This window comes from Bombina bombina, chromosome 11 (genome assembly GCF_027579735.1).
Source record: "Bombina bombina isolate aBomBom1 chromosome 11, aBomBom1.pri, whole genome shotgun sequence".
Taxonomy (NCBI): domain Eukaryota; kingdom Metazoa; phylum Chordata; class Amphibia; order Anura; family Bombinatoridae; genus Bombina; species Bombina bombina.
The window spans coordinates 36,842,493-36,869,992 of record NC_069509.1 but is presented as its reverse complement, the minus strand read 5'-3'; the positions used below and the strand labels follow the sequence as shown (position 1 = coordinate 36,869,992).

General features: G+C 38.3%; 2 protein-coding genes across 6 annotated transcripts in view; one reads left to right on the top strand and one right to left on the bottom strand.

Moving 5' to 3' along the window:
- Window positions 1–5,251, top strand: part of SLX1A (SLX1 homolog A, structure-specific endonuclease subunit) — a 39,224-nt gene extending 33,973 nt beyond the window's left edge. The window contains exons 6-8 of the mRNA XM_053694673.1: window positions 1,109–1,236; window positions 3,649–3,733; window positions 4,860–5,251. Of these exons, the coding sequence (XP_053550648.1) occupies window positions 1,109–1,236; window positions 3,649–3,733; window positions 4,860–4,889 (243 nt within the window). The 3' untranslated portion in view covers window positions 4,890–5,251. The remainder of the gene's footprint in view (window positions 1–1,108; window positions 1,237–3,648; window positions 3,734–4,859) is intronic.
- Window positions 5,252–18,102: 12,851 nt separating this feature from the next.
- SGF29 (SAGA complex associated factor 29) overlaps window positions 18,103–27,500 on the bottom strand; it is a 35,241-nt gene continuing 25,843 nt past the window's right edge. For all 5 annotated transcript variants that reach the window (XM_053695022.1, XM_053695023.1, XM_053695024.1 and 2 more), the window contains exons 5-10: window positions 20,600–20,664; window positions 20,242–20,371; window positions 19,859–20,005; window positions 19,733–19,768; window positions 19,367–19,529; window positions 18,103–18,696 (exon numbers count right to left, since the gene is read on the bottom strand). In XM_053695022.1, coding sequence (XP_053550997.1) covers window positions 18,580–18,696; window positions 19,367–19,529; window positions 19,733–19,768; window positions 19,859–20,005; window positions 20,242–20,371; window positions 20,600–20,664 — 658 coding nt within the window. In that variant the 3' untranslated portion in view covers window positions 18,103–18,579. The remainder of the gene's footprint in view (window positions 18,697–19,366; window positions 19,530–19,732; window positions 19,769–19,858; window positions 20,006–20,241; window positions 20,372–20,599; window positions 20,665–27,500) is intronic.

Sequence of the window (27,500 nt, the reverse complement as noted above, 5' to 3'; positions counted from 1 at the left end):
GTAGTTAGGAGGTAAGGCTTAAAGGGAACTGAACCAAATTTTTTCTTTCGTGATTCAGATAGAGCATTCAATTTTAAGCAACTTTCTAATTTACTCTTATTATCAAATTTTCTTCATTCTCTTGGTATCTTTATTTAAAAATCAAGAATGTAAGTTTAGATGCCGGCCCATTTTGGTGAAAAACCTGGGTTATTCTTGCTGATTGGTGGATTAATTTAACCGACCAATAAACAAGTGCTGTCCAGGGTCTGAACCAAAACATAGCTTAGATGCCTTATTTTTCAAATAAAGATAGCAAGAGAACGAAGAAAAATTGATAATAGGAGTAAATTAGAAAGTTGCTTAAAAATTGCATGCTCTATCTGAATCACAAAAGAAACATTTTGAGTTCAGTGTCCCTTTTAATGATGACAAAGTATATCCCTGGAAGATTGTTTAAAGGGACATTGAACCCAAATTTTTCTTTTGTGATTCAGATAGAGCATGAACATTTAAGCAACTTTCCAATTTACTCCTATTATCAAATTTTCTTCATTCTCTTGGTATCTTTATTTGAAAAGCAAGAATGTAAGTTTAGATGCCAGCCCATTTTTTGGTGAACAACCTGGGTTGTTCTTGCTGATTGGTGGAGAAATTCACCCACCAATAAACAATTGCTGTCTAGAGTCTGAACCAAAAATTGTCTGGCTCCTTAGCTTAGATGCCTTCTTTTTCAAATAAAGATAGCAAGAGAACGAAGAAAAATGTAGGAGTAAATTAGAAAGTTGCCTAAAATTGAATGCTCTATCTCAATCACAAAAGAAAAAATTTGGGTTCAGTGTCCCTTTAATGACAGTGATACGCGCCTTCACTGATGCAGCAATGTGACGCTGGTGACAGTGTAACTGTGGGGATTGCTGTAATACCAGTGGCACGTTATCAGTGAGGGTTATTGTATAACTCGGGTAACACTGTGTATTTGTTGGGGGCATCATGAAAAAGCATTAACACAGCATACAATAGGGGCATCGTGTGATGCTAGGTGATGAATATGGTTGAGGGGTATTATGCAAGAGTGGTAAAGTTATGGAACATTGGATAACAATGAACTTGTAATCATTTTGTGTAGAGTGAGGATGACGCTCTTCACTGCTTCCACCCTGGCTGCACCCTGACGTGTCACATTCTGTGTTTGGCAAAAGTCTTCCTCCAAAATGAGCCAGATCAGCTTATCCCAGTAGAGGGCCAGTGTCCCAGGTAAGTACCTCTCACCCTCTGCACTCCTCAGTTATGCACACCGTTACTAGGATGCAAGACACCAACTCTCCTTTACATTGCACAACAGAGATCACACCAACATGGTAAAATGGAGACTGACACTTGTGACTGCATTACCGGCCTGAGATATAATTCTATGTGTTCTCCTTCTGGTCTGACTCTTCCACCCTTAGAGCAGTGAGTCTTCATGGTACTGTGTCCACAGACAATCATGTGAATGGTTCATCCTTCCTGCTAGCAAACTATAGACCAGGGCAGCTTTATACACTGTGCATAAACTAGGTACCGTGCCCTGAATTGGGTATTAAATTACTTTTGCTTCACAATGAAGTCATGTTGTTTAGGGGTCGCTTTCATCAATGAGTAAGGCTTTACATGGGGTAGCTAATATGCAGACCTAGGGAAGGGGCAGTTATTACACAGATATAAGGGGCAGTTAAAATACAGTGCAGGGGCAGTTAATATGCAGACCTAGGGCAGGGGCAGCTAATACACAGAAATAAGAAGCAGTTAATATGCAAAACTAGGGCAGGGGTAGTTAGTACACAGAAATAAGGGGTAGTTTATATGAAGAGATGGGGCAGTTAGTACACAGAAATAAGGGGTAGTTTATATGAAGAGATGGGGCAGTTAGTACACATAAATAAGGGGTAGTTTATATGAAGAGATGGGGCAGTTAGTACACAGAAATAAGGGGTAGTTTATATGAAGAGATGGGGCAGTTAGTACACAGAAATAAGGGGTAGTTTATATGAAGAGATGGGGCAGTTAGTACACAGAAATAAGGGGTAGTTTATATGAAGAGATGGGGCAGTTAGTACACATAAATAAGGGGTAGTTTATATGAAGAGATGGGGCAGTTAGTACACATAAATAAGGGGTAGTTTATATGAAGAGATGGGGCAGTTAGTACACATAAATAAGGGGTAGTTTATATGAAGAGATGGGGCAGTTAGTACACATAAATAAGGGGTAGTTTATATGAAGAGATGGGGCAGTTAGTACACAGAAATAAGGGGTAGTTTATATGAAGAGATGGGGCAGTTAGTACACAGAAATAAGGGGTAGTTTATATGAAGAGATGGGGCAGTTAGTACACAGAAATAAGGGGTAGTTTATATGAAGAGATGGGGCAGTTAGTACACAGAAATAAGGGGTAGTTCATATAAAGAGATGGGGCAGTTAGTACACACATATAAGAGGCAGTTAAAGTGATGGTAAACTTTCCCTTTGTATAAACAGATCTGGAATGTTAGCAATATTTTAGAGAGAGAGTTGAATTCATCAGTTGTAATAAAGATTCGCTTTAACTTACATTTTAATGTAGCACTGAAATTCAAATATCCCACGCTCCGGCCGCCCACTTTTTTTGTAAGCTAACAGTTTGAACTGTTCTCCAATCAGCAGTCTAGCCATACGGCACTCACACCATTTTTTTTTTTTTGTAGTTAGTTTTCAAGTGGCACTTTAATATGCAGATATAGGGCAGGGTTAATACACAAGTATAAGGAGCAATTAATATGCAGACTAAGGGCAGGGGCAGTTAGTACACAGATGTGAGGCAGTTCATATGAAGATCTAGGGCAGGGTAATTTATTATGTAGATCCTAGTAAAGGAGCATTTAATACACAGATCTACTGCAGCAGTAGTTAATATGCAGGTAAAAACGGAAGTAACCTACATTTTACCCCCGGTCCCCAGATCTTTCTTAAAGGGACATTAAACACTAAATAATTGCTAGATATAACTATGTATTCAAGCATAGACAAGCCTGAGAATAATGTACAAATGTATTTTCAAAATTATATTCATTTTCTAGATATTGAAGATAAAGTGTATAGTTTTAGTATCTATAAAGTAATAGATACAGCAGTGTTATAGCTTAGGTTTTCCTAGATTTAAACGCTTTTTATTATCTTACAAGCGTCTAAAGTAACAGTATCACAGTGCTTAATGCCCCTTAAGCTATATATTATGGAATTATTTAAGAGCACAGTCATTTTTACTAATCATTGGATTCCACACCCACTAGCTGACACGCCAATTAAGTTGCGTTTATGATTGGTGGGTTGGCCCCGTTCAAATTTCCCTATTTTAACTCCCTGAAATTGCTGCAGATCTCTACAAGCTGCGGCCGCTCAGAGTTTCAAGATGGCAAATCAAGTTGTCTAGTAATCTGTCATTGTTCAGTTCTCACCCCAGACAAAATGTGATACGTTTAACCCTACTCAACATTATTTAGCAAATTGCACTATATGACTTCTGGCCATTATGGTGTTTTTTGGGTTTGACATTTTTATGCAATTAGTGCGCCTGTAACAGAATATTTACCCTATCAGGCTAGTTTAAACTCTTTGTGTAATATAATTTATTCCTCTCTGTTGTACCAGCTGTGGGCACTCGGTGCTGTGGGGAGATCTCATCCGTTACAAGAAGGGCTGCTATGGTGACTTGGAAGAAATCTCCAGCTCTCAGGTCATTGTCACATTTATTATTATAATTATAAGTAATGCCCTAACAGATTCTACAGCGCTATACAGGGGGTGGCAAGGCAGACTGGCACAGAAGGATTACAGGGTCCTGTTCCCAAGAGAGCTTACAGTCTAAACTTCTCCTGATTACTTGTCCTCCTCCACATTGATCTTCATTATGAACATATAGAGTGGGATTTGCTAGTAAACAACCCCTGAATGTCAGAAATGTGTAGCTTAAAGGGACAGCCCACACCAAAATAGTTTAAAAAGATAAAGCCATTACAACCCATTCACCAGCTTTACACAACCAACATTGTTATATTAATATACTTTATAACATTTAGGGCTCGATTTATCAATCAAGGGCGGATAGGGGCATACATATTCGCCCCTGTCCACCCCAGCACTCCTCTGGCCAAATTTAACATTGCACATGAGTTCAGACTAAGTGCTATTGCATTGTCTTGTCCTTTAAGATAAATATATATAAAGATAATTATTCAACATTTATTCTAAATGTCATGAATTGATTTGGCAGCTGGTATAACCTTCACACAAATGGATTTGTAAAAATGATTGTATTTGGTGTTATAAGCAAATTAAAAAATGAGTAGTATGGCACAGTATTAGAACACAGAAAATGTACTTTATCAAATTTTAACATATATGATGTACCTGTATATAAGTTGCACCAAACATTTGCAAGAACATTTGATAAACCAAAAATATCTGTAAAATGACAGTGGGTGAAGGTGTTTCTCACAAGTAATGGAAGAATCGCTGATCTTGTGTATGTGTTGCCTTTCAGTAAATGTATATACTTATCGGGGGGGGTCCTGTTCCCAGCTGCCTATTCACATGCAGCAGACATTAGGTATCTGGTCTTAGACTTGTTACTCACCATCCTTTAATTCCCTCTTAACCAGACAACTTATAGGCGCTTCCAGACTCACTGCTGCCCATTAGGCATATAAGACGAGCTGGGTTTTTTTATGCTTAACTTTCTCATAATAAAAAACATGTGAAGAACCTTTTTATTGTTTGTTAAACGTTTTTGTAAAATAATATAGAAAACCTATTTTATCTTTATTTTTAAAAAACAATTTCTTACCTCTGTTCCCCTGCAGGCTCATTGGGTAGATGAACTACAGAGCTGATGTATATTGAATTCTAGACCTAACGTCCATTATGGAGAAGCAACAATACAGGTTAAGGAGCTGGTACCGGAACAGCCACACGGTTGAGTTCTGAAGACCAAACAGGAAAAGACATTTTAGCAATTGTGGAAGTTTTAATTAATCTGGTTGTGATTATCCAGTGGAGTCGCCATGTTTAAACTATTCTGAGATGAAGAAGCAACCAGTGACCACCACAGACTTCACTAGAAAACCAGATCCCAACATGAATTGTTATAAAACTCTATAGGGAAGGAAGGGCCGTTTTTACTGTACCTCTGTGGGTCACCCAGTCACGTTTTATCTGAATTAAAATAAATTAATTAAACTCTTCTGCTTTTCCAGCCCTGTGGTGCGACTTTTAACCTAGTGTGTATTTTTAAAAACACAAAAGAGAGGAGCTCAACTGGGAACGGATGGTCCAAGCAATTCTGATCTGAACAAAGGATTTCTGCTGCTAACCCGACGTACGTTTCGGCCTATATGGGCAGCTATATCCCTCTAGGCACAGTGAGCAAGTGGGCCTCGTCATAGTGTGTAGTTTTACGTGTATTTCTTACATTGTCTGTTTGTTTTTTAATTAAGGAACTAAACTTTAGCATCTTAAAGATTCTTGTACTTTAATCTCGGTTTACCATTTGAGATGTAATAATTTAAAAATGATCTTTCTGAACAAAATGTGTGATCTGACATATAACCACCTCCCAACGATGCTAAATACTTTATAAACCAATGTGTTTAACTGATTATATATATATTTCTTTTTTTAAGACACGATGAGTCCACGGATCATCTCAATTACTAATGGGATATTCACCTCCTGGTCAGCAGGAGGAGGCAAAGAGCACCACAACAGAGCTGTTAAATAGCTCCTCCCTTCCCTCCCACTCCAGTCATTCTCTTTGCCTATGTTAGTGATAGGAAGAGGTAAAGTGAGGTGTTAGTATAGATTCTTCTTTATTTTTAAAGTAGTGCCAGAGTGTGCTGCTTTGTCCTGTGGAGTAGTTGTAGTCCATATCAGTCTCTACAGGAGAGCTTTGGTGGTTTTAGAGCAATGGGAACTTGTGGGACATAATTCTCACTGCGCCTCCCATATTTGTGCTGCCCTATATCCTTCAGTCTGGGGTACTCACTAACTCAGCATGTTATCATCCTCAGGCCAATGTGAGGGAGAGGACCTCTCAAGCCTGGGAGCTGCCTTGCTGCCAGGCAGTGTTTAAGGTATGATAAAAAACAAGAGGGGCGCCTCATGTGTATATCAGTATACCAAAACAAAAGATATAGGAAGAAGCCAAATGGGTACTCACATTAGACCAAAGTACACATATGTACTCATAGATGCAGGCTGGTAACTCAAGGTGTACCGACAAACTCTTAAATGCACAAAACAAAGCTGCTCTCCTCCTCACAGATAAATCCAGAGCTGAATAAAAGACAGAAGACAAGAGGGGCGCCTCATGTACGTATCAATATGCAAATTAGGTTATAATATATAGAGCCAAGTTGGTACTCACATTTGATCCAAGTACACTATTTTACTAGTAGGTGCAAGCTAGTAACTTGGGGTGTACCAGCTAACCCTCTCCAGATGTAGATTTGTTAAAGCAGAGGGATTCTGCTATCCTTGGCAATAGGTGGAAAGTCAGTTAAAGCAGTAAAAGCTGCTATAAGTGAAGGTAAACCCAAGCTTGTATAAAACAAGTGAATTTATTAAAAACAAATTTTAAAAACATATAAACAAGCAATGGTTTGTAATGCAACGCGTTTCTCAGCCCCAGCATGATGAAACAGCCCATGCTGGGGCTGAGAAACGCGTTGCATTACAAACCATTGCTTGTTTATATGTTTTTAAAATTTGTTTTTAATAAATTCACTTGTTTTATACAAGCTTGGGTTTACCTTCACTTATAGCAGTGTTTAAGGTAAGTACTACCTTTCTGGGGCATAAGGAGTCTCAATATATTTGTTAGCACTCAGGAGCATAAGGGGTTATATGACAGATACCTCTTATGTTTGGGACATTTTGGGCTTTCAGGTGGAAAGTACGTGGGCAGTAGTATATAGCAGGCACTGGGGCTGGAGTTAAGCTGCTTAATTCTCAAGTTAAGGAGGGCTCCGGTGGTTTCACTATATTTGTCCCGGTGGTAGAGAGTAATAGACATCGGCTACGCCCACGATGGGCGGTACTTCCTGCATTTGCGTGCCACTTAGTAGAGCACTGTTTTTGTTAGAGATTTAGTGCGACATTTGTCTGGGGAAGTTGTGGATCTGTTCTAGAGCTGCATGTAATAGTTTTCATACACTTCTAGTACAGATACGTTAAACCCAGTCTGAGAAAGTTTGCTGACATCGAGGTGTGACAGAACGGCTCATCTGGGAGATCCGGTGTCTTGCTAGCACGGTAGGAGCACCTCAGCAAGCTGCTGAGGTTCGTTTGGGAGTACAATTAACTGTCTTTTTTACTTAAAAGAAAAATCTGACAGTTTGCAGTAAAAAAGGAAAACAGTTTGTATTTAAAGGGGCAGTAAAGGTTTTTTTTTTTATAGTTCTTATTTGCTAATAGTTTTTAATTTTTCTGTTGATTATATGAAAAATTGTGATCAAATATGGACCAAGAGGGTGTGCAATATGTTACATGCGCTTTGTGTCTTGATGCCAATGTGGAACCACCAATCCCTACATGTATTGAAAGGACTGTGAGTTTTAGGGATAAGATTTTTTCAGAGCCAATCTCCTTTCAGGCAGATGTTGTCCAAGAGTCTTCTGATGAGGGTCAACTTATGCCGCAGCTTTCTCCCCAAGCATCCCAAAAATTACCGCCCCCACCAGCAGTGCCCTGCGCTTCAGCTGTAGTCCCTTCTGGGATTTCTTTACATGACATAGCCTCTCTCATATCTTCTACTATTTCTGATGCTTTGTCTGCCTTTCCAATGTTGCAGGGCAAACGCAAGAGGAAAACTATTCCTGCAGTCAGCGAGGTTTCTGATGCAGTTGTGGCTGTTTCGGAGGTCTCTTCTCAACGACCTGAAGAAGAGGTTAATGCACTAGCATCTGAAGGAGAAGTTTCAGATTCAAAGGATATCTTGTGTTTGACAGACTCGGAGGTGGTATCTTTCAGGTTCAAATTAGAACACCTTCGTCTTTTACTTAGGGAGGTTTTAATTACCCTTGATGATAGTGATTCCACGGTGGTGGTTGTCCCTCCGAAGTCTAGTAAACTAGACAGATATTTTGAGGTTCCTTCCTTTACGGATGTCTTTCCAGTCCCCAAGAGAGCCTCTGAAATCATTGCTAAGGAGTGGGAGAGACTGGGCATTCCTTTCTCTCCCTCTCCTATTTTCAAAAAGATGTTTCCAATAGCGGATTCAGCTAGAGAGGCTTGGCAAACTGTTCCTAATGTAAAAGGAGCTGTTTCCACCTTGGCTAAGAGAACTACTATTCCCATAGAGAATAGTTGTGCCTTTAAGGATCCAATGGATAAGAAGTTGGAGGGGTTACTCAAGAAGATTTATGTGCACCAGGGTCTGCAGTGGCAACCGGCTGTGTGCATAGCCACTGTCACGAGTGCGGCAGCATATTGGTTTGACGCACTGTCTGAGGCCCTCAGGACAGAAACTTCTTTTGATGAGATCCAAGACAGGATAAAAGCTCTTAAGCTAGCTAATGCCTTTATTTTGGATGCTTCCCTTCAAGTTATTAAATTGGGAGCTAAATTTCCAGTTTCTCTATCCTAGCCCGCAGGGCCTTATGGCTAAAGCCTTGGTCTGCGGACGTTTCATCTAAGTCAAAGCTCCTAGCTATTCCTTACAAGGGGAAGGTCTTGTTTGGTCCAGAGCTGAAGGAGATTATTTTGGATATCACGGGAGGTAAGGGTCATCTTCTCCCTCAAGAGCAATTTTCGTTCCTTTCGAAATTTCAAAGGAATCTCTTCCTCTTCTTCCTTTAAGCAGGAACAGGCTAAACCTACTTGGAGACCCACCCAGTCTTGGCACAAAGGAAAGCACTCCAAAAAGCCGGTCAGTGATTCCAAGAGAGCATGAAGGTCAGGCCCCCGATCTGGATCTGGTAGGGGGCAGACTTTCCTTCTTTGTTCAAGCCTGGGTTCAAGACGCCCAGGATCCCTGGGCTATAGAAATAGTGTCTCAGGAAAACAAACTGGAGTTAAAAGTTTGTCCTCCCAGAGGCAGGTTTCTAATTTCAAGATTATTTGCAGACCAGACAAAGAGAGAGGCGTTCTTACATTGTGTAGAAGACCTCTCAGCTCTGGGCGTGATTGTTCCCGTCCCAATTCAAGAACAGGCACTGGGATTTTATTCCAATCTTTTTGTGGTTCCCAAAAAGAGGGAACTTTCAGACCAATTCTAGACCTCAAGAGTCTAAACAAGTTTCTCAGGGTACCGTCCTTCAAGATGGAAACTATTCGTTCCATTCTTCCATTGATCCAAGAGGGTCAATTCATGACAACAGTGGACTTAAAGGACGCATATCTACATGTTCCCATTCACAGGGATCATCACAAGTTCTTAAGGTTTGCTTTTCTAGACAAACATTACCAGTTTGTGGCTCTTCCTTTCGGTCTTGCCACAGTCCCCAGAATCTTCACAAAGGTTCTGGGATCTCTGCTGACGGTGCTTCATTCAAGGGGCATTGCAGTGGCGCCTTATCTGGATGACATTCTAGTTCAGGCGCCATCCTTTCAGCTAGCAAAATCTCACACAGACTTGGTGTTGTCCTTCCTAAGATCCCATGGCTGGAAGGTGAATTTAGAAAAGAGTTTTTTAGTCCCACACACAAGAGTGATTTTCCTAGGAACCATAATAGACTCTTTGTCTATGAGGATTTTTCTGACATAAGTCAGGAAATCAAAGATTATAGATACTTTTCTAGCCCTTCAGTGGCTCAGTGCATGGAGTTAATCGGACTGATGGTGGCGGCAATGGACATTGTCCCGTTTGCTTGCTTTCATCTCAGGGCTCTGCAGTTGAACATGCTGAAACAATGGAATGGAGATTATTCAGACTTGTCCCCTCGGCTTCTATTGGAACAGGAGACAAGGGATTATCTTAATTGGTAGTTGTCTCTTGATCATCTCTCCCAGGGAACATGCTTTCGTAGACCATCCTGGGTGACTGTAACAACAGATGCCAGCCTTCTAGGGTGGGGAGCAGTCTAGGGCTCCCTAAAGGCTCAAGGAATATGGTCTCAGACAGAGTCCTTTTTGCCCATAAACATTCTGGAACTGAGAGTGATCTACAATGCTCTCCTGGCCTGGCCCCAGTTAGCTTCGGCACAGTTTATCAGGTTCCAGTCGGACAACATAACGTCAGTGGCCTACATCAATCATCAGGGAGGAACAAGGAGTTTGTTGGCGATGACAGAGGTTGCCAAAATAATTCAGTGGGCGGAGGCCCATTCTTGTTGTCTGTCGGCAATCCACATCCCAGGGGTGGACAACTGGGAGGCGGATTTTCTGAGCAGACAGACCTTTCATCCGGGGGAGTGGGAACTCCATCCGGAAGTGTTCTCCAGTCTGATCCTCAAGTGGGGTCAACCGGATTTGGTATGCAGATCTGGTGGAGATGACGTTTCTACCTCCTTGGAGACTTCCGTTGCGAAAGGACCTTCTGATTCAGGGTTTTCTGGTTCGGTCATAGAGACCATGATTCAGGCTCGTAAACCTGTAACTAGAAGAATTTACCATAAGATTTGGCGTAAATATTTTTACTGGTGTGAATTCAAGGGCTACTCATGGAGTAGATTTAGGATTCCTATAATTTTATCTTTTCTCCAGGAAGGATTGGAGAAGGGTTTATCAACGAGTTCCTTAAAGGTTCAAATTTCAGCTTTGTCTATTTTGTTGCACAAAAGTCTGGGGTATGTCCCAGATGTCCAGTCTTTTTGTCAGGCCTTGGTCAGAATTAGGCCTATGTTTAGACCAGTTACTCCTCCATGGAGTCTTAATTTAGTTCTCAATGTTCTTCAAGGGGCTCCGTTTGAGCCCATGCATTCTCTAGATATTAAGTTATCTTGGAAGGATTTATTTCTGGTGGCTATTTCTTCTGCTCGCAGAGTGTCGGAACTCTCAGCATTACAGTATGAGTCTCCTGATCTTATTTTTCATGCAGATAAGGTAGTTTTACGTACAAAATTAGGGTTTCTTCCTAAGGTTGTTTCTGATTGGAACATTAATCAGGAGATTGTTGTTCCTTCCTTGTGTCCTAATCCTTCTTCTAAGAAGGAAAGACTTTTGCACAATTTGGACGTGGTCCGTGCTTTAAAGTTTTACCTGCAGGCGACTAAGGACTTTCATCAGTCTTCTTCTTTATTTGTAGTTTTCTCAGGAAAACGCAAGGGACAGAAAGCTATGGCTACTTCTCTTTCTTTTTGGCTGAAGAGTATCATACATTTTGCATATGAGACGGCTGGACAGCAGCCTCCTGAGAGAGTTACAGCTCATTCCACGAGGGCTGTTGCTTCCTCATGGGCATTCAAAAATGAAGCTTCCGTGGAACAGATTTGCAAAGCTGCAACTTGGTCCTCTCTTCACACTTTTTCAAAGTTTTACAAATTTGACACTTTTGCCCCGGCTGAGGCGGTTTTTGGGAGAAAGGTTCTTCAAGCAGTGGTGCCTTCCGTTTAGGTTCCTGTCTTGTCCCTCCCGTATCATCTGTGTACTCTAGCTTTGGTATTGAATCCCATTAGTAATTGAGATGATCCGTGGACTCATTGTGTCTTAAAAAAAGAAAATGTATGCCTACCTGATCAATTTATTTATTTATTGACAAGATGAGTCCACGGCTCGCCCTGTTCTTTTAGACAGGTTATGGGTTATTGTAAACTTCAGACACCTCTGCAACTTGGCTTTTCCTTTCTCTTCCTAACTTTGGTCTAATGACTGGAGTGGGAGGGAAGGGAGGAGCTATTTAACAGCTCTGCTGTGGTGCTCTTTGCCTCTCCTGCTGACCAAGAGGTGAATATCCCATTAGTAATTGAGATGATCTGTGGACTCATCGTGTCAAAAAAGAAATACATTTATCAGGTAAGCATAAATGTTCTTATATATATATACACATACACACACTATATATATATATATATATATATATATATATATATATACACATACATATACACACAGACACTATATATATATATATATATATATATATACACACACACACACACACACACTTTCACTCTGAAAGAAAAAAGCGCAAGAAGAGACAAGTGCAATAAGACACATAGACGCTGCTGCACTTAAAAGTTTGCACTTACAATGTTTAATAAAAAATTATGCAGTTAAAAACAAAGCTTTTCTCATCCAAGACAGGGAACCAGAATACTCAGCTACTCCGATCTGCTTTCCCAGCCTGATTTCCTTTCACAGTGTACACTCCCTTCTAATGTCCGCCGGAAATTTCAGCATAGGGGAGACGCTTGTTCCTAGGGCTACGGTAGCCCTGATTGTCCAAAAAAACGAGCGTTCTGCTCCTAGAACTACAGCTCCTCTAGATGACCAAAAGATTGTCCTGTAATACCTCTACGCATTTCATCTGCTACCGTGCAAACTTTCTTAAGAGGACTGAGAGTATTATGATAAGTGGATCCGGTGTCCGTCCTAATAAGAACCCTCACATATGCTTCCATTGGTTATAACCCCCTGTATATAGCGAAGATACATAATGCTCTCTGGGTCCTAAAAACCCTTCTCTAAATGAACATTTGCTGGAAATACATTGTTTTGTAAGCTGATAAATTATAAAAGTATAATAATTTGACAAACAAACAAAAAAGAAAATTACTATTTACATAAATTAATTAATATACATATAGAATAATAAGTGGATATATTCTTTAAAAATAATAATTAATTAATACACCACATATACAAATTTAAATTGTATATGTGGTATTAATTAATAATGATTATTTTTATACTCTCAGTCCTCTTGAGAAAGTTTGCACGGTAGCAGATGAAACGCGTAGAGGTATTACAGGACAATCTTTTGGTCATCTAGAGGAGCCATAGTTGTAGGAGCAGAACGCTCGTTTTTTTGGACAATCAGGGCTACCGTAGCCCTAGGAACAAGCGTCTCCCCTATGCTGAAATTTCCGGCGGACATTAGAAGGGAGTGTACACTGTGAAAGGAAATCGGGCTGGGAAAGCAGATCGGAGTAGCCGAGTATTCTGGTTGCCTGTCTTGGATGAGAAAAGCTTTGTTTTTAACTGCATAATTTTTTTATTAAACATTGTAAGTGCAAACTTTTAAGCGCAGCAGCGTCTATGTGTCTTATTGCACTTGAGTCTCTTCTTGCACTTTTTTCTTTCAGAGTGAAAGTTCTTGCCCTACTACATTTGGTGTGAAGGATCGATTTGGTAAACAAGCAGCAGTGGACTCTAGTGGTTTATGGATTTTAAAACTGGATTGTGGTAACAAATTATTTTCATTTTATATTTAAACCGGGTTTTTAAATTTATACCCTGTAATTGTTTGTGACATTGTTTTAGCTATTATATTTTATTATAGGTGATTGCAGATAGGGTTAATCCAATACAATTACCAACATTTTTGAAAGGGGGTGTTGGCGCCATTTCTATTTATTTTTCTGTGTGTGAGTGTTTTTACATATACACAACCACCTTCAGTGCTTCCATAGGGAGCAACACTGATATTTTCAGGAGTTGATTAGTTATTTTACATTTAAAGGGACATAAAATCCCCTAAAAATTGAATGATTCAAGACAGAGATTTTAAAAAAAGTTTCCAATTTACTTCTATTTAGGGCTGCAACAACTAATCGGTAAGATTGATCATAAACATAGTTGTCAAAGAATCTCATTATCAATTAGGTGGTCAGCAATTAATTGGTTAATTGCACAGCACCAGCTGCTTCAATCCAATGAACTCCTGCACAAGGTGTTGTGCAACATTTTTTATTTTTTTTTCTATCCGATTAATCAGGTGATTATTGTCCGATTAATCGGATAGAAAAAAAAGATTACATTTTTTTTTTTTTTTTTTTGCACATCGTAGTTGCAGTAGTTCATCAGATTAAAGCATCTGGTGCTGTGCAACTGACCAGCTAATCACAGACCACCTCATTGATAATGAGATTTGTCGACAACTATTTTTATGATCAAACTTACCAATTAATTGTTGCAGCCCTACTTCTATTATCAAATTTGCATTGTTCTTATGTTATTCTTTGTTGAAGAGATATCTAGATATGCAGCATGCACACGTCTGGAGCACTACATGACAGGAAAAAGTACTGCCCTATAGTGCTGCTGACACGTGCAAAGACCTGCATTTACCTTCCTGCTTTGCAACAAAGAATAAAAAAATAACAAAAGTAAATTGTTGTTTTGGGGTTTTATTTCCCTTTAAAGAGGGTTATTACATTTTTTCAGATAAGGACTCTTTAAAAGGGACAGTCTAGTCAAAAATAAACTTTCATGATTCAGATAGCAAATGTAATTTTAAACAACTTTCCAATCTATCTTTATTATCAAATTTGCTTTGTTCTCTTGGTATTCTTTGTTGAACGCTAAACCTAGGTAGGCTATTGTGCTAATTTCTAAGCCCTTAAAGGCTGCCTCTTATCTGAATGCATTTTAATAGTTTTTCACAGCTAGAGGGCATTAGTTAATGTGTGCCATATATACCATTGTGCTCATGCACGTGGAGTTACCTAGGAGTCAGCACTGATTGGCTAAAATGCAATACTGTCAAAAGAACAAAAAAAAAAAGAGACAGTCTGCAGAGGCTTAGATACAAGGTAATCACAGAGATAAAAAGTATATTAATATAACTGAGATAAGGGGCAGTTTGCAGAGGCTTAGATACAAGGTAATCACAGAGGTAAAAAGTATATTAATATAACTGAGATAAGGTTTCAGTCTGCAGAGGGTTGGATACAAGGTAATCACAGAGGTAAAAAGTATATTAATATAACTGAGATAAGGGGCAGTTTGCAGAGGCTTAGATACAAGGTAATCACAGAGGTAAAAAGTATATTAATATAACTGAGATAAGGTTTCAGTCTGCAGAGGGTTAGATACAAGGTAATCACAGAGGTAAAAAGTATATTACTATAACTGAGATAAGGAGCAGTTTGCAGAGGCTTAGATACAAGGTAATCACAGAGGTAAAAAGTATATTAATATAACTGAGATAAGGTTTCAGTCTGCAGAGGGTTAAATACAAGGTAATCACAGAGGTAAAAAGTATATTAATATAACTGAGATAAGGAGCAGTCTGCAGAGGGTTAGATACAAGGTAATCACAGAGGTAAAAAGTATATTAATATAACTGAGATAAGGAGCAGTCTGCAGAGGCTTAGATACAAGGTAATCAAAGTGTATTTATATAACAGTGTTGGTTATGCAAACCTGGGGAATGGGTAATAAAGGGATTCTATCTTTTAAAACAATAATAAATCTGGTGCAGACTGTCCCTTTAAAGCCAACAAATTTGAGTTCTTAGCCACACTGAAGCAGACAAAGTTAGCACTAAAGATACGTTGTAACTAAATAAATGTACAGTAGATCTATTTAATATTCACCAGAGCGCACAAATATTGAGTCATGCTCCTTACAATCTCAAATACCTCATTGTGAGAAAATTGCCTCTAAAAATGACTGGGCCGGTCCACACAGAGTCCCATAAAAGAAAAATATACAGACGCTGCTCTTCATAGGAGCTTTCAAACATAAGGGATCTTTATAACCAAAACACAAGGGGGCGCCAACAGCATAAACAATATTCCTTCAGTTTTTGATGTGACAGATACAGAAGCACTGGGTTATATGGCACCTCCAGCCAATAGAGGCATTTGTTCTTCTAAGACTTAAAGGTTTCTGTGTACTCAAATGTCTAAATGTAAATAAGCTACTAACATTCAATCACTGGCTGAGCCTGTCCTGATAATCTGGTTGGGAAGTCACTTTTCAGACCCTCGCTTGAGATTGTGATCCACAACACTGTCACGGAGTGAGACTGCAGCACGCATCAGACCTATGTCTGTATCGGTCACAATCAGGAGACAGTGTTTAGCTGTGCTCTGAGATCCAGAATAAAATAGAAATACATCAAGTTCTGAATTAGAGAGAGAGAAAAAAGTGCTTGTGTGTTGGGGTGTCCCTGTACGCCAATAGCAGCGTGAGAATGGCCTATATCAGCCAGTGAGTAATGAGCTGTGCATAAATATAAACACTTATTTTAACCTTTTATCATGGGGAAAAAAGCATTAGATTTCCTATGAGAATGACGCTTTTCTGTGTTTTCCAGGCCCTTATAAACACAAATATTACAAGTAATGGTCTTACTACATATATGTAATATACATCCCCTTTATTTGTAACCTTTGGCTGATTGAAGCGAACTTATAGAATTATATGCGCTGACTCATGAAAGTTTAATGTTGAATTGAACGTCCATTTTAAATGGACAGTAAAGTAAAAATTAAAGGGACAGTAAACACACTTTTTTCTTTCATGTTTCAGAGAGCAGCAATTTTAAGCAACTTTCTAATTTACTCCAATTATCAATTTTTCTTCATTCTCTTGGTATCTTTATAGGAATGTAAGCTTAAGAGCCTTCCTATTGTTGGTTCAGCACCTGGGTAGCGCCTGCAGATTGGTGGCTATATGTAGCAAACTCTACCCAGGTGCTGAATAAAAAATGAACCGGCTCCTAACCTAACATTCCTGCTTTTTCAAATAAAGATAGCAAGAGACCGAAGGAAAATTGATAATCTGAGTAAATTAGAAAGTTGCTTACAATTCAATGTTCTATCTGAATCATGAAAGAAAGAAAAATGGTTTTAGTGTCCCTAATTTTAAACAACTTTCCAGTTTACTTCTGTTATCGATTTATCAGTTCTCTTGGTATCCTTTGTTAAAGAGTAACGATAGTTGAGCTCAGGAGCGTGCATGTGTCTAGCCATCTAGCAGCAGTGTTTGTATCTATGTATAACATTACTATAAACAATGCTGTAAACACTACTGCCATAGACTGCTAAAGACACGTGCACACCCTTATGCTATCAGCATACCTAGCTTTACTCTTCCACAAAGGATACCATAAGAACAAAGCAAATTTGATCACAGAAGTAAATTGGCAAGTTGTTTTAAATCAGATGCTCTATCGGAATCATGAAAGTTTAATGTTGACTTTACAGTTCACAGAAAGGTTTAGTTCTGCGGAGTGAAACATCTTTGCAATACACTTGAATTAATTTACTTACATTTCCTGTCATTTAAATCTGACCCCTGTCGATCCCTAACTGGCTATAGCAAAGATAGCACTCAGGTGGCTTTTTAAAAGGAGGATGTCCTTGCTCTGCATTGAAGTATAAATGTTTATGTTTCTATGGAGAAATCCTACAATCCTGTGATAAATGTCTCATGAATAATAATTATAGAAACTAACTAAAAGGAACATAAATGCTGCCACTATGAAACCCAAGTCACATTCCAGGTATCTGCACATGTGCAAACACGTCAGCACTGGAATATAGTGAAAAGATAGAGTTTATCATGACGGCACCCATGATTAGAGGGAGGTGGGGAATAACCTCAATACTGCGCTTAGAAATTGTATTTAGGGTTTAATGCAGTGGCAAACAAATCTGTGTAAAATTTAGTGTTATTTGTATATAGATATATGTAGAATAACCCAAAAATGTAGGAGCCAGTGACTCCTTGGCATCTAGATAGGTCGAGCCCTGGGTTTAATGTTCCTTTAAAATGTCCATTTTCAGGTTAACATGTTTGTGCACAAATGATCTCTAGGAACAAATAGCTCGTTGGCTCAATCACAGCTCTATTGGTAGATAGAGACGTCTCCACAATTCACAAGGGGTAGAGTGGTTATTATGGGTTAATGGGGTGGATTAGTAAAAAGCTTTATTTCTTACTAGTGCAGGGCTAGCGTAGTGTGTATATACATACTCCCTGCACATTACATACTAACCCCCGCACTGTCTTAACCAGTCCTGATAAATGAAAACATTTACACTATATTAAAAAGAAAATGCATTTTGTTGCTGCACCTTTAAATAAATGGGCAATGCTGTGCTGAATAAACATACTTTTTCATACGTGAGCTTGTCTCTCTGCAGGAGCCATTGATCAATAAACACTGCAGATCAGTTCATGAATCTGACACATGCAAAATAAGCTACAAGAGAAAAGTGTAAAATAAAGATTTTAATAACTCCAGTTCCAAGTGTCAGTCCAGTGAAGTACAATGAATGTCCCAGCACTTGTTTGTTTAGGGTGGGTGTAAACACGACGTAAACTTAATACGAGATAAAAAAAAATATTTAACAAAACCCCTCAAGGGGATGTTACACAAAGTTATGTCCACCATTTTACCATTCTGTCCAAATCTGGCAAATAAAGGCGATTCCAGCAGCCGTTTACGGTATGGTAATTCAGATCCAACACAAACACCTGCAAATTAGCAACATATCTAACGTGCCGGCTGCCTGAGACGGGTGATGACACATTGTGCACTGGCAGCCAGGGGGTTAAATTACTATTAACCCTATGCAGCAGCAGCAGCAGCAGCAGACTAGGTTTGTCTGGAAGGTTAATAACCACACGAGGTGCAAAGCAGGTTCATGACAGTTTCTGGCTTTGATATTTTCCTGTTCATGGCACCTTTCATTTCTTCTTGGGTTCCTTGCAGGCGACCACATATCTCTGGGCCACATTTAAAGGGGGAGAATAACCGTCCGCATAAGATGTGTCCTCAAACAGCACAGAGTAATCATCCTGAGGCTGGCAGAGGGGAGAAGTCACATGAGAAAAAGTACAGGGTATCTCAAACAGATTATTGATTAAACAACTCATGGGACCTGCATTGGTTTTGTATTGAACCCTTATTTCAAAATTAAATTTAAAAAAAAAAAAAATAGAAGACTGGGGTGAGTTTTAACTTGAAAAAAAAAAGGGACAGAAAAAAAAAGTAAGAAACTTTTCATTTCAAATTATATTATCAAATTTACTTTGTTCTCTTACTATTCTTTATTGAAAAGCATACACAGGTAGCCTCCGCTGCAGACATGCACTACCGTTAGCTGGCGTTGGTGGCTACACACATATGTCTCTTGTCATTGGCTTATCAGATGTATTCAGCTACCTCCCAGCAGCAAATTGCTGCTGCTCTGGAGTGGATTTTTACCATGTGTTATATTATTGCACTGCTTTTACCATACATTTTTCATTTTACTCTTATGTCCCTTTAAGGTTAATACTATTTAGTGATTTTTGAAAGTTATTTGCAGAATTTAACAATGAAACATAAAATACATTTGGTGGTCACAAAATGACGATTCAAACATATTCTTGGCATAATTTTCTATCAGCACCTACACAATGTTAAACTGACCTAAGAGCAGCATCTAAAATGTAGTCAGGTACAACAATGTTTGTGAACTATCCTCCTCACCCGTTGTGGCGGTGTGTGGATCAGAGCGCGGTAGAAGCAGGTCGTCTGAGGATACAGAGCGAGGACCAGTTGGTCTTTTTGAAAGAGGGCCTCGGGGTCAGTTTCAGGATTGGCTTTCCATTGAGGCAAAGGAATGATCCTACGACGACTAAGGGTGTGACGCCTGGGAGACAGGGAGAGATGTATCGGTCACATAACGACCACTAAACAATTTTAAGTTAATATCTACTACATCCAAACATAGGAAGTTAACACTGATCACTACCCAAAACCAGTCATCTAAAAAGGACATAAAGTCTTGCACTGACTGAAGTCAGCTAATGTGGATTAGACAGACCTGCTAGTAACAAACATTTATACACTTACTCTTTGCCTTCTTCATCAATATCATCCACTTCGTACCTGAGAAAAAAAAAAAAGATAAAATAATTACACTTAGTACTACAGACCACAACACTCTGGTAATGTTTCTGAAAAGCCAAGGGAACATACTTGTTTGCTGCATGGCTGTAGCTTACTACTTCAGCCAGTATCCACTGCTCGTCACCATCAACAGCTTTAACACGTGCAGCAACTTTATCTCCTGGTTTGGCGACATAGTCACTGGATGCCGGGATTGCGCCACAGAGAGGGGGTGGTCTAGTTATAAAGAAACAATGAAAATCATACTTATACCAAGCTCCGATCAGAACTGAGGAAGGCAAGTGCGCTCAGATACAGAACATTTTGTTGCTATGCAACTTTACACATCTCAATATACAGATAATGAAGTGGTTTAAACAAACCATAGGGCTATTTAGATATTGCAGGAAAGCGGAAATGACAACATTTTCAATCTGCAAAGAAAAATTAAACATATTTTATTTTCCACTCACTTTTCCCCAGGTTTTCCTATCCACAAGGGCAGGGTCATAGCCGACTGCTGCAAGAGAGTCATCAGTACTCCCCGTCTCATGGTCTTTCTAGGGGGCTCAGAGTCATGATAAAGCCCAGCAATCTTGGCAGCTGTAAAGAAAGATTATTATAATCAAAAGCCAAATGCACATAACTAAATATTAGTTTTGAGTAGAACAATTCTTCCGATCTGTCAGCCCTGACACATGCAGCATATTGATGGATTCTCTATGTGGCATACACAGTACATATCAGCACTGGAACAAGAACATGATTCTAGTAAAAGCAAAAAGCTTTAATGTCCTCAACACAACAGGACAAGAGATTATCAATACTCACCAATGCGTCGCTCCTCCAGCAGGGCCTTGATCTCAGCTATTTTATCAAGGGACCTTCGCAAAATGCTGGAATAAGAATCAGGGCTCATGTGAGACACAAATACAAGCAACACCAATGGCTACAGAACTACACTGGCTCTACCAATCGCTTTCTGACAAATCTGAATGATCAACTGAACAAGAAAAAAGACTTTAAAGGATAACAAGGAAAAGAAAATCTGATACGAGAAGTAAACTGAAAATTTGTTTATAATTGTATGTTCTATCTGAATCATAAAAGAAAAAAAAAAAAATGTATGTAAGAACTTACCTGATAAATTCATTTATTTCATATGGGATATACATTCCTACCAGGAGGGGGCAAAGTTTCCCAAACCTCAAAATGCCTATAAATACACCCCTCACCACACCCACAATTCAGTTTAACGAATAGCCAAGTAGTGGGGTGATAATATGAGGAGTAAAAAAGCAAACAAAAAGAGGAACTGGAAAAATAATTGTGCTTTTATACAAAAATCATAACCACCATAAAAAGGGTGGGCCTCATGGACTCTTGCCAATATGAAAGAAATTAATTTATCAGGTAAGTTCTTACATAAATTATGTTTTCTTTCATGTAATTGGCAAGAGTCCATGAGCTAGTGATGTATGGGATAGAAATACCCAAGATGTGGAAGACCACAGAAGAGTCACTAGAGAGGGAGGGATACAATAACAACAGCCATTTCCACTGAGAAATTAAATCCACACAATAATTAAGTTTTTCTCAAAAAAATTTAATCAAAAGTAGTAGAATCAAACTGAAACAGCTGAGCTGTAAAACTCTGAGGTGGAGCCTGCCCTGCCTCTAAATAAGCTTTGAAAAACAAAAGCCAAAGAAACGGCAGAGGCTTCCTAACCTTTTCTGGAACCAGAAAAAAAGCAAATAGACTAGAAGTCATCTGAAATCCTAGTAACCTCGATATAGAATTATAAAGCTCTTACCACATCCAAAGGATGTAAAGAACTCTCAAAGAATTATTTAGGATTAGGACACAAAGAAGGAATAACAATTTCTCTACTAATGCTGTTCAAATTCACAACCTTAGGAAAAAAAGAAGTCCACAAAACAACTTATCTAGATGAAAAAAATCAGATAAGGAGACACACAAGAGAGAGCAGATAAATCAGAAACTCTTGTAGCAGAAGAGATAGTCAAAAGAAACAATACTTTCCAAGAAAGTAGATAATCTTCAAAGAAAATATAGGCTCAAAAGAAAAAAGAGCCTGCAAAATCTTTTAGACTCCAAAAAGGAGAAATTAATAAATGAACAGGCTTGATACCATCCAAAGCCTGAACAAAACAGTGAATATCAGGAAGATATAAACAAGCTTTCTAGAAAATAAAACAGAAAGAACACAGATTTGTCCCTTCAAAATTCTGCACACAAACTTATACAAACCATCCTGAAAAACTGTAAAATCCTAGGAATTCTAAAAGAATGCCAAGAGAATTTATGAGAACACTACTATAAAATATAGGTTTTTCCAAACCTGATAATACATGTTCCTTGAAACAGACTTATAAGCCTGCAACATAGCGATAAAAACTGAGTCAGAGAATCCTCTATGACTAAACACTAATCAATTTCCATACCCCCAAATTAGTAATTTGAGATCCCGATGGAAAAATATCCCCTAAAGCAAGGGCTGGCCAAAGAGAAAGCAGCCAAGGATGGCAACTGGACATCCGAACAAGATCCACATACCAAATCTGTGAGGCCATGCTGATGCTATCAGAATCACATGACACTGTTCCAATATGATTTTGGAAATCACCTTTGGAAGAAAAAAACAGGAGGCAGAAAAATGTAGTCAGGTTGCAAAACCAAGACACTGCTAATGCATCCACCATCTCCACCTGAAGATCCCTGAACCTGAAAAGGTACCTGGGAAATTGAGATAATACACCTCCCAAATGTCTAAAATCATAGAAAATAGACAGGAGATGAATTCCATCTAAGAACGAATTCAAGATACTTCTTAATTGCTAAGGAACTATGAGTCCCTATTGTTGAATGACATATGCCATAGTTGTGATATTGTCCGTCTGAAATAAAAAAAATGAAAATGTTCTCTCCTAAAAGAGGCCAAGCCTGAAAGAGCTCTGAAAAAATAGCATGGAGTTCTAAAATATTGATTGGAAACCTCACCTCTTGAAGTTTCCAAACCACTTGTGCTGTCAAAAGACCCTCAGACAGCTCCCCAACCTGTAAGACTTGCATCCAATAAGAATACAGTCCAGGAAGGACGAACAAAAGGAGGCCCCCTGAATAAAATGATAGACTAATCACCAAAACAGAGAGAGTAGAGTGTTAGGATTTAAAAATATCAACTGTGATATCTAAAATCCCTGTATCATTGATTCAGTATGCAAAGCAAAAAGAGATCTCAGATGAAAAACGAGCAAGTTATGAGACCTAAAACTTCCATGCTCATAGCCACTGAAAGAAATGTTCTAGACTGTAAGTTTGACAAGCTAACGCCACTTACAATTGACTTTTGTCTGATAAAGACAAAGACATGAACACAAAATACATCTAGAAACCCAAAAAGAAGTGACCCTTGTCTGAGGAATCAAGAAACTCTTAGGTAAATTAAATCCTCTAACCATGTCTTGAAGAAACAAAAGTTTGTTGATTCATGAGGGATACCACAAAAAGTCCATATATTTGAATACTGCTCGTCTAATTACCCGTAAGGGACTCAAGACGCTGCTCATTTAATCGACCTCGGAAGGATGAAACGCTGAATGGACCTCGCCGGGAATCGAACCTGCAATCCTCAGGTTGCTACAGAGCTCAGCCACAGTGCATTAGCATGCTGAGCTATCTGTCTGGCTTTAATAAAAGAAAGGTTTAAGCTAAATACCAAGATATCATCCAAATAATGAAGCACCACAATACCCTACTGTCTGAAGACAGAAAGAAGGGCACCAAGAACCTTTGAAAAGATTCATAAAGCTGTCACTAAACCAAATGGAAAAGCGACAAATAGGTAAAGCTTAAAAGAACAACTCAGAATCCACAAATGGTCTGAATGAAATAAAATATGAGGATAAACATCCTGAAAAATGTAGTGGGCATGAAATGACCTTAACAAAAAGGCATAATAGTCCTTATAATCGCAAACTTAAAAGTTGAGACTCTAACAAAACAATATAAAAGTCTTCAGATCCAAGAATGGACTGAATAAACCTTTCTTCTTAGGGACAAAGAATAGAATTGAATAAAAACCCAAATCCTGTTCCTGCACAAATAACTGGTATAATCACTCCTGAAAAAAATTCAGAGTGTACTGAGAAAGAAAGATTCTTCCCATAGGAGGTCTCATTCTAAAAATCTATTCAAACCCAAAGAATAATATAGAATTTGGACTAAGTTCATCCAAAAACAATTTAATCTGCCCCCCACCAGAAGGAATGGTTTGAGAACCGCACCTTCATGCAGTCTAATAACTAGTAATTATAAAGCGTTTTTCTCCCAGGATACAAAAAGAAACGCTTCTTCAGTGCTTACACTCGGAGTTAACCAAATTAGCAGCTGATAAAAACAGTTATTATTACCCAAATAAATGGTACACAATAAATTGACCTCAAAGGCTAAAGAGCTGTATTAACCCTGCCGGGAAATGAATCTATGACCCTTGGATCTAGAACAAGCCTTTGTAGTCAGGATATTCACCAACTGATCTACATTACCGGACTAAAAGTAGGGCAGAAAAAAACTCTAAACCTCCAGAAATAGTGGAGATAATAGAAATCAAATTAATTATTATCCTAACAAGAGAGAGATAATAAAATATATTTGAAATCATAATAATAAATATAGTAAACATAATTAAATGAATACATCTAAAGTAAATAAACAGAGTTATATACTTAAGAATATGAACCTGCTTATGCTAACTGTTCAACAAAGGTTGAGAGAACAGTTATGTCAGCCACAGATAAAGCTGAGCTAAAAATATAAACAGTACGTGAATATGCTCTACTAAGGTTATATTCAAATTCTAAAGAATCCTGAAAACAAGTACCAATTTCCATAGAAATAGTAGTACAGTCCCAAGAGGGAATCAGAATAACCATTCTCTAGAATATAATACAGATAGTATATTGAATAGGAAAAAAAACTGAAAAGCAAAAATGTTTAAATCCAGATTTGAAAAGGATTATTAACATAGTTAATAGGAGGACTAGACTCCTAAAAGCTATAAATAGAAAAAATTTCCTTAAAGAACAAAACATGCTCAAATGAAAAATACGGAGAATTTTTAACAAACTGTCTGATACAGGATCCTTTGAGCCAAAGAAACCTTCATCAGTAGAATAAACTTAAATATGCTGTCGGTCAGAACAAAATTAATTAAATCTTAACAATTTTGAAAAGACCTTGTAAGTTTACTTAAAAGGTATAATGTCAGTTATAACCTATTATGATATAAGCAATAACATGTGATGTTTGCAGATGAAATCAAGTACATACTGAATATGTAAAAAACAGTAAATGTTATTGTACATATAGAAACATTGCTAGCATAAAACATGATAAATGCCACATAATTCAGATGAAGAAATAACAACAGCTTAAAAAATGAAAAGAACACACTTAGCTATGTAGAATTGTGTTCCAAGGCATCAGTTTCTACAGTAACATCAGAGTCAGGATCAGAATGAGACATCTCGCAAAATGTAACAGAAAAATAAAAATAACATTAGGCAAAACATTCAATTTCCACAATGTAACAGTTTCAGTAGAGAAAAATAAAAGCAGGCATAATAGCTTTCAAAGTTCATGAAAACAGCGAGCAATAGAGGGGTAAAATAACAAAAGTTTGGCGCCAATAATGACGCATTACGCAAAAAGAAGTTAAACATTTTCGACGCAAAACTAACACCGGGAAATGACACAACTCACGTCATAACAAACGCGATTTCACGCCAAAACAACTTGCGTCAACAAAGACGCAGGAAATTACAAAATTTGCACCATCAAAGGAGCAACTTTGCGGCAAAAAAATTTGCGCCAAGAATGACGCAATAAAAAACAGCATTTTGCGCCCTCGAGTGCCTAGATTTGCCCGTGAAAAAATGAAAGTCAAATTAGAAAAAGACTGAACCCAAGGTAAGAAATTTTTTTAAATAAACTTCCCAAACATGATTCCTATACTGAAACTGTTTAGACTGCAAAGGGAAATACAGATAGACCTGACTCATGGCAAATATAAGTAAAATACATATATTTAAAACTTTATATTAATACATAAAGCGCCAAACCATAGCTGAGAGTGTCTTAAGTAATAAAAAACATACTTACCGAAAGACACCCATCCACATATAGCAGATAGCCAAACCAGTACTGAAACGGTTATCAATAGAGGTAATGGTATATAAGAGTATATCGTCGATCTGAAAAGGGAGGTAGGAGATTAATCCCTATCACCGATAACAGAGAACCCTTGAAAAGATTTCCCGAGAGGGAAACCATAAAATCAATAGGTGATACTCCCTTCACATCCCTCTGACAAACACTGTACTCTGAGAGGAACTGGGCTTCAGAAAGCTTAGAAGCGCTTATCATAGAAGAAATCATAAAAAACAAGCAGAAACTTACTTCACCACCTCCATAGGAGGCAAATATTGTAAAACTGAATTGTGGGTGTGGTGAGGGGTGTATTTATAGGCATTTTGAGGTTTGGGAAACTTTGCCCCCTCCTGGTAGGAATGTACAGTATATCCAATACATCACTAGCTCATGGACTCTTGCCAATTACATGAAAGAAATACGGGTTTTAGGTCCCATTAAGAAGGCACATTAAAGGGACATGCCACCCACATTTTTTTCTTTTATGATTTAGAAAGAGAATGCAATTTTAAACATCTTTCTAATTTACTTATATTATCTAATTTGTTTTATTCTCTTGATATTCTTTGATGAAAAGCATATCTAGATATGCTCACTAGCTGCTGATTGGTTGCTGCACATAGAAACCTCGTGTGATTGGCTCACCGTGTGCATTGCTTTTTCTTCAACTAAGGATATTTTAAAAATGAAGCAAAATAAATAATGGAAGTAAATTGTAATGGTGTTTAAATTTCTATTCTCTATCTGAATCACGAAAGAAAGATTTTGGGTTTAGTGGCCCTTTAAATACTTTGAGATTGCATTTTAAAACCTTATGATGTGTAGTAATGAAAATATTTTATGGTTATTATGTTGCCCTCTTCTCCTGTAATTTAACTCTGAAAACTGTGGGCTTTTCAATTCCCCTGAGTTTTTATAAAGCAATCAGCACCAACATCTTGAAACCTATAAAATCCCCTTATCTATTCTACTGAGGGCAATTAGAGGCAGATAAAAAGGACTGTGTGGAATATAGCAAAGTTAAGTGATGGTAAAAAAATTAGGATTTACCAACAAAAAAATAAACTGTAAAAAAAAAGGAAGGGGTGCTATACTCGCCCTGTCTGTGCCGCCACAGCTCACAAAATTCAAAATTTCCGGCCGCCCATGGCACAGCACTGTTTACCAATGAGGGGACATTTCCACCTATAAACCAATAGCCGAGCTAGCATTCAGAACACTGTCAGATGACACATACGACTATTGGTTTAGAGGTGAGACGTCACCTCATTCAGAGAAGAGCACTGTACTGGGGCGGCCAGAGGCTCTGAATTTAGCAAGCTGTCTGGGCACAGACAGGATGAGTTTAGCACCCTTTTTTTAATAAATGATCACTTAAACTACAGGTTATTATTAGTGATGGTTAATCCGAGCGTTTAAAAAAACGCTAGGATTTACCATCACTTTAAAGGGAATTTAAACCCCATACATAAAATTACTTTAATATTGGTATATTCCACA